The sequence below is a fragment of the Diaphorina citri genome, unplaced genomic scaffold (genome assembly GCF_000475195.1).
Source record: "Diaphorina citri unplaced genomic scaffold, Diaci psyllid genome assembly version 1.1 scaffold5320, whole genome shotgun sequence".
Classification (NCBI taxonomy): Eukaryota; Metazoa; Arthropoda; class Insecta; order Hemiptera; family Psyllidae; genus Diaphorina; species Diaphorina citri.
The window spans coordinates 16,733-27,318 of record NW_007382696.1 but is presented as its reverse complement, the minus strand read 5'-3'; the positions used below and the strand labels follow the sequence as shown (position 1 = coordinate 27,318).

At 41.0% G+C, this 10,586-nt stretch overlaps 2 protein-coding genes across 2 annotated transcripts; one reads left to right on the top strand and one right to left on the bottom strand.

Moving 5' to 3' along the window:
• Positions 1-2,866: 2,866 nt before the first annotated feature.
• LOC103521486 (glucose dehydrogenase [FAD, quinone]-like) lies at positions 2,867-3,964 on the bottom strand. Its single transcript, XM_008486598.1, has one exon. It carries the CDS (start codon positions 3,962-3,964, stop codon positions 2,867-2,869), a length of 1,098 nt encoding a protein of 365 aa, XP_008484820.1.
• Positions 3,965-4,290: 326 nt separating this feature from the next.
• LOC103521485 (sporozoite surface protein 2-like) lies at positions 4,291-6,131 on the top strand. The gene is made up of 3 exons (XM_008486597.1): positions 4,291-4,613; positions 4,697-5,279; positions 5,406-6,131. Exons 1-3 carry the CDS (start codon positions 4,291-4,293, stop codon positions 6,129-6,131), a joined length of 1,632 nt encoding a protein of 543 aa, XP_008484819.1.
• Positions 6,132-10,586: the final 4,455 nt, after the last annotated feature.

Sequence of the window (10,586 nt, the reverse complement as noted above, 5' to 3'; positions counted from 1 at the left end):
TGGGTCCATGTCTGGTTTGCTCACTTATCAGAAGTATGCCGTTATCATGTCTGTGTGTTTGAAATACCTATGTGTTCCCCATAATATGTAATTATGTACCTATGTCAGAATATATGAGACCTTGGTTAGACTGCAGGGTTAAAGAGACTTTTCAGTCCTATCCCAGCAGGATAAACAAGTTATTCTATTCCTCTCTGTGGCAGGGTTAAAGAGACTTTTCAGTCCTATCCCAGCAGGATAAACAAGTTATTCTATTCCTCTCTGTGGCCTTTTTAGATCTATTGTGACTAGTTAAGGAAGAAGAAAAGTAAGTGGATAAAGTACACACATGAGTTCATGTATTTTTTTTTTTTTTTTCATAAAAAAGTCATTTATTACAATTTTGTCATCCCTATCTACTACATACCTACCTAATTTATAACCAATCGAAATATACTGGGTGTCCAGTAAAACAGTATTAGGAACACCCTGTATGTACAAAATTGTCCTATCCTAGTCAAAGCTATGTACACATCACAAGTATTGCATACAGCAAAAATGAGAAACATACATTTAATTTTGTATGCAGGTTTATAAGTTTACAACAACAGTGCCTAGCTCCTTAATCATAATAAAAACAACATCAACAATTAACATGATCAAGGAAGATACTGTAACAATATGCTACATATTATGTGGATAAATATTATCCAAAAAAACATCTTGGTAGATAGGTACCTACCTATAATAAAACCTTCTAATTGAAAAAAAAAAGTACACCTCCATAAGACAACAAACCAGAAAAAGTCAACATTTTCCTCGCGAGGAGTGAAAAGTAAGAAGTCTGGAATACCTACCACCCCTTAATCCTTAATACCAGTCATTCGTGGAATACCACCCCAAGCCCCAAGCACAGAGAGCTAGAAGTGGTAGGTACCTTCTATTTCCACACTGAGCTTCATCCAATGAAAGCTGTAGAATAGAATATACCTTGGGATAGGTTCCTAGGTACCAATGATTTAAAGCTTTAAATGAAAGTTCAGAGTGATAGTGATAGGAATCATGAGTAGGAAAAAAAAGTGGGAGTGGTGACGAACTTTTAAACTTTGTAGAGTTGGTAGTTCTCTAGTTATATTGACAGCTGCTAGAATATCTCAGAGGTTAATGCCTTCTAGTACTAGTTTTTAAGTGAACTGTAGATTTCACAAGAAAGACTTTTATCAAGCCAGTGGCATAGGCATACATATACTTTTTCTGGACCTCCACAAGGTTTTGGATTGGGGGCAACCAATTTTAAACAAATTTGTTTTCTTATTTTCTAATTTTCTTGTTCTATTCAGCTCCCGTATGATTGACATTCAAGTTCAGATGTCAGAGAGAGCTATAGAGCTCCTTGTGTTACCAGAAGATACACCATGCTATTTATTAGACCTCGGCTGTGGCTCAGGACTCAGTGGTAGTGTTCTCGAAGATCAAGGACATGTATGGGTAGGCTGTGATATCTCCAATGCTATGCTGAGTAAGTACCTAATAAGTACTAGTTTTTAAGTGAACTGTAGAACTCAGAAGAAAGGCTTTTATTAAGCCAGTGGCATAGACATACATATACTTTTTCTGGACCTCCACAAGGTTTTGGATTGGGGGGTCCCCTAGGTCAATTGATTGAGAGGGGGAGGTGAGTGTTCTAAATTATAGCTATTTTGGGGCCCCTGAATGTCACTCCTGTAGGGTCCCTTATTGTCCAGGCCCCCTACACCAGGGGGGTTTGATAAACACTAGTGTATTAGGCCCCCTATAGTCTATGGTCCATGTCTGGTTTGCTCACTTATCAGAAGTATGCCGTTATCATGTCTGTGTGTTTGAAATACCTATGTGTTCCCCATAATATGTATATATGTACCAATGTCAGAATATATGAGACCTTGGTTAGACTGCAGGGTTAAAGAGACTTTTCAGTCCTATCTCAGCAGGATAAACAAGATATATTCTAGGTATTCCTCTCTGTGATTTCCAGGAGGAGAACTTTCCACTTGGGATTCTCGGAGAGTCTGTTAGCTACTACAGAGCCTCCCACTCCTCCACCAATGATGACAAAATCATACTCGGACAGGATGGGTTTGTTGCCAAGGAAAATATTCTCACGGAACTCGAGACCTTGCTGTCGGAGATATTTCTGGTACACAGACTCCAGAAGAATATTGTGAGTCCAATGAACGTGACAGATCAGAACGATAAGTGTTAGCTTCGCCAGTGTAGACAACATGCTGTGAATTTTCACTTTATGACCGAAGCAGAACAAACTGATCAAAATTCACTGATTCCTTACTAACCGGCAGGCCCGTTCTTAAAAACTTTATTTTAAAAAAAAAAAAAAAAAAAAAAAAATTGACTCTCCTCAGGACTTTAGTTTTCGGTCCTAGTCAATCAAACTTTGCAGTGAGGTTCTTTATACATTCATGATCAAAAGTCTCCTTGGGACGAACCTCGAGAAATGTACGGCTCGGCCGCTATTCAAGACTTTAGTTTTGAAAAAGTCCATTTACTCTTCTTTTTCTCTTTCCAGACAAAAGCAGTCCAAGTTGCGAGGAAAGTCTATCAAGAAGAGTCGGGACTGGATTCTGGAGAAGAAAGAACGAAGGAGAAGACAAGGCAGAAGTGTGAGAGAAGACACCAAATATACGGGAAGACCCAGAAGTGGTCGTTTCTAATGAACCCAGGACCTTTTGAATGTAAACTAGGTACATGACCACTGGACCTACTCCTAATATGTACCTTACACAATCATTAGTAATGTCATTATTTCCAAAAATCCGGAATTCCATCATTAATAATGACATTACTAATGATCATGTAAGGTATCTATTAGAGGTGTGTGAGTGGGTGAGTTTTAGTCGGGACTGGATTCTGGAGAAGAAAGAACGAAGGAGAAGACAAGGCAGAAGTGTGAGAGAAGACACCAAATATACGGGAAGACCCAGGAGTGGTCGTTTCTAATGAACCCAGGACCCTCTGAATGTAAACTAGGTACATGACCACTGGACCTACTCCTTAGAGTGTTCTTATGAGGTTCATTCTCGTTGTAGTTTTTCCACGTTTCCTTTATCATGTCTGAGGCTTTCTCACCAACCATAACAGTTGGGGCGTACAGATGAGCACTGGGCACTATTGGGAATATCGAGGCATCCACTACCCTCAAGTTGGTCACGCCGTACACTTGCAACTGATCATTGACGACTGCATCCGGGTCAGACTGAGGTCCCATCTTGCATGTTCCACTCTGGTGGTATAGGGAACTGGTGAAGTATTTCATCGCACATCTCCAGTAGTCATCACAACCGAATTCAAAGTGAGCACAGTCTCGGATAGGAGTCTTGTGTATTTGACTTCCAATGGATTGGAACGCTTCTGTCTCGCTGATTTTTATAACATTCTTGATTGCCTCGAGCATAACGTCCGCATCTTCTTCATATTGGAAAAAGTCGTAATACAGTTTGGGATATTTGAACGGGTTTTTCGACTTGAGTTTAATGGAACCTCTTGTCTTGGGTCTCAGCACCACAGGTATGATTGACCAGGATTCCCGATTGTTAATATTCCCGTAGATACTGTCGTACACATCTTTGCGTATGTTCATGCTCTTGCGGAGTATTCGGCCTGCATCGGAATTGAAACTTCCAATAGTAAACAAGTACTCGGTGTCTGGATATGATTTGTCTGTGTTGTTCTTTGTGTTAACGTAGCCAATACCGGTGACTCCTCCTGGTGCTGATAACGGACCACGTCCTAGTTTTAACCATTTCAGGAACTGATCGATGTTGAGCACTTTTTTCTCGATAGTGGATCCAGTATTCGTCCTGTTCATGAGGAATGTGATTCCAAAGAACGAATGATGATCATTCAAGTTCTGACCAACGCCTTTCAGATTAGATACAACATTAATGTCAAATTCTCTCAAGTGTTCCTCTGGTCCAATACCAGATAACATCAAGATCTGTGGACTTCCTATAGCACCGGCACTCAAGATAACTTCTTTCTTAGCCAAAACTATCCGTTTGACACCGTTTTTCTGAAATTCTACGCCATGCGCTCTCTTGGTTTTTGGATTCCAAAGAACGAATGATGATCATTCAAGTTCTGACCAACGCCTTTCAGATTAGATACAACATTAATGTCAAATTCTCTCAAGTGTTCTTCTGGTCCAATACCAGATAACATCAAGATCTGTGGACTTCCTATAGCACCGGCACTCAAGATGACTTCTTTCTTAGCCAAAACTATCCGTTTGACACCATTTTTCTGAAATTCTACGCCATGCGCTCTCTTGGTTTTTGGGAGATGGGACCTCAGTCTGACCCGGATGCAGTCGTCAATGATCAGTTGCAAGTGTACGGCGTGACCAACTTGAGGGTAGTGGATGCCTCAATATTCCCAATAGTGCCTAGTGCTCATCTGTATGCCCCAACTGTTATGGTTGGTGAGAAAGCCTCAGACATGATAAAGGAAACGTGGAAAAACTACAACGAGAATGAACCTCATAAGAACAGTGGTTGTTATAGTCATCCGAATACAATTGATCAAGGCTATGGATTAGAGAAACCCAACAGAACACCTTGCAATGCAAACAAACCAAATCAGCTAGATAACCAAAAAAATAACAATACACAAACCACGGGGAAACGTGGAAAAACTACAACGAGAATGAACCTCATAAGAACAGTGGTTGTTATAGTCATCCGAATACAATTGATCAAGGCTATGGATCAGAGAAACCCAACAGAACACCTTGCAATGCAAACAAACCAAGTCAGCTAGATAACCAAAAAAATAACACACAAACCACTGAGTCGCCATCAACAACTGAAACTACAGACATAGTAGACAAGGGACCTGTGGTACCGAACCAACCTAACTTTGTGTCAGGCTGGGAGAGTTATGCCAACATAACATCTAGTACATCCACTACCACCACCACCACTGAAGAACCATATCAAGAAACAACACAACCAACAACCAGTACATCAACCACTACTACCACTACTGAAAAACCCAACCAACAACCAGTACATCAACCACAACCACTACTACCACTACTGAAAAACCATACCAAGAAACAACCAGTACTACGGAACAAAGTCACACTCCAAGTCTTCCCAATGGATCTTCTTCTCAACCAAACCCAGCGCCATCTTCTGAAACCAATGCCTATCCACCCCAAAACCATACCAAGAAACAACCAGTACTACGGAACAAAGTCAGACTCCAAGTCTTCCCAATGGATATCCTTCTCAACCAAACCCAGCGCCATCTTCTGAAACCAATTCCTATCCACCCTATCTTCCTAACCAAAAACCAAACGGCTATCCCAATAACAACATAGCAGGTGAAAACCATACCAAGAAACAACCAGTACTACGGAACAAAGTCAGACTCCAAGTCTTCCCAATGGATATCCTTCTCAACCAAACCCAGCGACATCTTCTGAAACCAATGCCTATCCACCCTATCTTCCTAACCAAAAACCAAACGGCTATCCCAATAACAACTTGGCAGGTACTTCAGGAACATTTACAAATCAGCAGTATCCTCAATATCAACAACCAAGCTATCCTGTTCCACCACCAGATAATAATTACCATCTACCACTAGGTCCTCCCAGTCAATTCAATGGATATCCTAACCAGACCTCAGTCTATCCCCAAGCCACCTATCCCTCGGATAACTACCAGATACACACTATCTATCCTGGCTCACCAAACTATGCTCCTCAACCCTTCAATCCACCAGCCGCTTCCAGACCTATTCCGCCCAACTATCAGGGGTATCCCAACAATCTACCCCATCCTCAACCACCAGCCCCGCCACAGGAAGGATACTACCATCCCAGTCAAATCAATGGAGTACCACGACCTATCCAAACGAATGAAGGCAAACCAGTACAACCCCCTCCCGCACATCCGCAGAACCCCTATCAGCAAGGACCTAATAAACCATCCTTTGTGAATAACGAAATCGTCAACCCTAACGAAGATATTCTGTTCCCTCACAACAAACATCAAGGGAAGCATCCAGCACAGCACATTTCTCAACAAAACACACTAGCCTATGAAGACGACATTAACTATTCAGGTCTCACAGGACTTCACAATATATAAAGAACCTCTGTGCAAAGTTTGATTGACTTGGACCGAAAACTAAAGTCCTGAGAAGAATGAATATTTTGGAGGTTTTTCAAAACTAAAGTCCTGAATAGCGGCTGAGCCGTACATTTCTCGAGGTTTGTCCCAAGGAGACTATTAATCTATATTTTATAAAGAACCTCTCCGCCAAGTTTGAGCCACTTTCGGCAAAAACTGGAAAAACAAACTTTTTTCGAGCTTTTTCAAATCTTTTGCCCTGAACAAAGGCGGAGCCGCACGCACCTTTGTTGAGTCGTGAGGGGCCTTTGAAAGGGTCCCTCCTATCCCTCTCCCTTGTCCCAGCAGGGTAAATAAGGTATATTCTATTCTATTCTAAAGTGTGTGGAGGACCTTAGATTGGTAGAAGCTTAACCCAATTCAACCCATCTTTAAAGGCTGTTTGCCCAATCTTTTGCCCTGAACAAAGGCGGAGCCGCACGCACCTTTGTTGAGTCGTGAGGGGCCTTTGAAAGGGTCCCTCCTATCCCTCTCCCCTGTCCCAGCAGGGTAAATAAGGTATATTCTATTCTATTCTAAAGTGTGTGGAGGACCTTAGATTCGTAGAAGCTTAACCCAATTTAACCCATCTTTAAAGGCTGTTTGCCTGAGGGGCCTTTGAAAGGGTCCCTCCTATCTCTTTCCCTTGTCCCAGCAGGGTAAATAAGGTATATTCTATTCTGAAGTGTGTGGGGGACCTTAGATTGGTAGAAGCTTAACCCAATTCAACCCATTTTCTGTTTGCCCTTACACCAACGTCTCGGATTGGGCTTTTTGTGTCTGGCGGCTTTAATGTCATTGGAGGACCTTACTCACCTCTTTCCCACCGCTACCTGGCTTCCCTCCCCCTCCCCCAGTGCAGGAGGAAGGGGCAGATCCCCTCCCGTCATCAGAACGAGGAAGAATTTCTTCGCCTTGGTACTGTGAGGATAGTCCACCACTAGACCCCCATAGAACCCAGCCCGCATAGCTTGTGATGTGACCAGCTCGATTTGAGCAGAATTCTCCGGGTAGAACTGAAACACAGCCCGGGCTGTTCGACTCTGTAAATGGAAAAGAAAAAAAAAAAATACTAAATTAAGAAGTAAACACCCACTTATTGTTCGGGAAAAAAATTGTAATACTGGAGTGCTTGAGGTTGGGTGGAAGAGTACTCATACATGGAAATCAAGGTAAGAATGTCTCACCTACCTAAGTCTTGTAAAAAGTCTTAAATGGGAAATTTGTTTCAAGGAAAATTGAGCCTTAGAAATGCTACGTAGGTCCAAATTATTCATGTGTCTGCCAGCCTAGTTAGCTTGGTAGTCCATCTGCCTTGTAAGCGCTAGGCCACGGGTTCGATTCCCTCCCGGGCAGATTTTATCTGGAACAGATAAAAAAAAGTGAAAATTGAGCCTTAGAAATGCTACATAGGTCCAAATTATTCATGTGTCTGCCAGCCTAGTTAGCTTGGTAGTCCATCTGCCTTGTAAGGGCTAGGCCACGGGTTTGATTCCCTCACGGGCAGATTTTATCTGGAACAGATAAAAAAAAGTTACCACCCTTGAAGAACTTTATCCTAAACAGAGAAGGTTTGTTCCTGGAACAGCTGGATGTCTCCTATCCTGTCCTCTTTCTCTCTTCAATTTCGGGACAATATGACCTCAGTTGTTACAGTTCCCTCCATCAAACCTTGTGAAAAAAGGAAAAGAAATGTAGCTGTTTTTTTTTTATATACAGGGTGGTTCGTGATTTGCGAACCACGCTTATATCTCAGAAACGGCTGGGAATAATTAAGGAATGAAATAAACGGCATCATGTAGATGAAATTTTGATGATTAAAATGGCTTTTTTTAAATTTGCAATTTTTTTTGCAAAACGGCCCATTTTTTGCCAAATATAGGTCACTCTTATGGGAACCCCCATTTTTTATTTAATTTTTGGAATCAGCATAAAATTTTAATTGAAAAAATGTATTCACTCGAAAAAATTTGCTCTACAAAAATTCTGTACACTGTGAGAAAGAAAAACAATTTCTTAATTATTTCTTTAGTTTTTGTATTATTCACTTAACTATTTCAACAACAATCAACAACAACAAACAAATTTATAAAAGCTGTTCAAAATGAGATCCATTTCTTTGTACACAGTAACGCATTGTTCGCTCTAACTCAGGACCAACTGCGTTGTTCATCAAATCTGGGGTCACTGACGCACACAAAATCGCGATTTGTGCAAATTTTTGCAGAGCAAATTTTTTCGAGTGAATACATTTTTTTAATTAAAATTTTATGCTGATTCCAAAAATTAAATAAAAAATAGGGGTTCCCATAAGAGTGACCTATATTTGGCAAAAAATGGGCCATTTTGCAAAAAAAATTGCAAATTTAAAAAAAGCCATTTTAATCATCAAAATTTCATCTACATGATGCCGTTTATTTCATTCCTTAATCCCCAGCCGTTTCTGAGATATAAGCGTGGTTCGAAAATCACGAACCACCCTGTATACAATATAAAAAAGAAAAAAAAAATGATTGCATTGTATGGCTCTGGTGTAAAATATTTGTTTCTTTGGTCTAACTTGCCTCCTTTGTGTGTGGATTATGTTTCAGGTGGAAATTATAACCCATGCAGGTCCTCACAGAAGACTTTGGATGGGACCCCAGTTCTCCTTCAAAACTTACACTCCTCCTCCCAGGTAAGAAGAATAGAGGTTTGATAGAGGGAACTGTAAGAACGGAGGCTTTAACGTCCGAAATCAAAGAGAGAAGGAAGACAGGATAGGGCAAAGCCAGCCGTTCCGAGAACGAACGCGATTTATTTAGGATAAAGTTTGCCCAGGGCGGGAATAGAACCCGCAACCTAGCGTTAACGCTTACGTACATACATTACAAGACAGGCCCGCTACGTTCCAAGCTAGGCTGGCAAATTAAATAACTCACAATTCATTTGAATTCAATATCATATTCCAAAATATCATTGTCCTTCGAAAATAACTTGATTGATTTTCTGTTCTTAGGTCTTTTTACTGAATTGGCTAGCCTTGAATGGCATTGAAACACTACTACAGCGGTGAAACACTCTTTTTACTGTGGACTATATAAACTGTCTGGCTCAATTACATGCACAAAAACCACATTTTTCAATGTTTGACCTCGAAAAAGTGGTGCGGTAAAAGAGGCTATCTATGAAATAGCATGTCCAGTGTATGAGCTTAGTATGACCATGTGTATAACTGGATATACAAGACCAGGACAACATTGGCAAATATGAGATTCTAAACCAGTCCCGTAATGTAAACCCTTTGATTACTCGGCACAAATCTATATTACGAAGCACACGACAACTTGAAAGCTTGAATTAAAATCAATTGAATTCGAAAGATTGTCTTTGAGGACCCAGAGGAGTTCAAGATATTTGATTTACACCCATTGTACCACTGGCCAGTTTCTTGGCTGTAATCAAATGCTGGGTTGAGACCAAAGAAAACCCTTGACACTGTGTGTAACTCTCTGTGGTAAATCGGGCATACCCAAACTCATACTGTAGGTACCAACGAACACAGAGGGGTTAATTGGCTCAGCTGATCTCAATCGTTTCCTCAAGCAGCCAAGCTTCCTTATAAGGAGAAGCTGGCCTTCCTAGAGTGCCGCTACAGCGGGCAAAGTTCAAACCAACATTAATTACAGCTATATGGCTCAGTAATGGGACATGATGTAAGGATTGTCACTAAGGTGCTCATAACTCATTTCACTAGCGATAGAAATGAATATAGTAATGATAGTGATGGTGGGGTCAGGGTGATAGCATTAACACTGATGGGGAGTAAGTACGAGTGTATTAATTACTGTCAGTGTAATGACTATCACCCTGAGCCCCACCATCACTAATCATTACTATATTATTTCTATCGCCTAGTGAAATGAGTTATGAGCCACCTTAGTGGGGACAATCCTTACCATTGTCCCATACTGAGCATATAGCTGATATTATGTTGGTTTGAATTGCCCCCTGTAGCGCACTCTAGGGAAGGCCAGCTTCTCCTTATTAAGGAAGCTTGGCTGCTTGGAGAACGACTTGAGATCAGCTAGCCATTAACCCCTCTGTGTTCGTTTTGGTACCTACAGTATAGTTGGGTTATGCCCGATTTACCACAGAGAGTTAAACACAGTGTCAAGGGTTTTCTTTGTCTCACCCAGCATTTGATTACCAGGCAAGAAACTGCCAGTGTAACATGGGTCGTAAATCAAATACTCTTGAACCTCCTCTGGGTTCCTCCAAAGGACAATCTTTCGAAATTCATTACTTTAATTCAAGCTTCAGTTGGCGTGTGCTTCGTATATTAGATTTGTAGCCGAGTAATTCAAAGGGTTTACATTACGGGGACTGGGTTAATCTCATATTTGCCAATGTTGTCCTGTCTGTATATCCAGTTATACCACGATGGTCAAAAAG

Coding starts and splice junctions, on each gene's coding strand:
- LOC103521485 (XM_008486597.1), top strand. CDS start 4,291: ATGCGCTCTCTTGGTTTTTGGGAGATGGGACCTCAGTCTGACCCGGAT. Junction 4,614..4,696: donor AATGCAAACAAACCAAATCA/GCTAGATAACCA, acceptor TCATAAGAACAG/TGGTTGTTATAGTCATCCGA. Junction 5,280..5,405: donor CCTTCTCAACCAAACCCAGC/GCCATCTTCTGA, acceptor GAACAAAGTCAG/ACTCCAAGTCTTCCCAATGG.
- LOC103521486 (XM_008486598.1), bottom strand. CDS start 3,964: ATGTTATCTGGTATTGGACCAGAGGAACACTTGAGAGAATTTGACATT.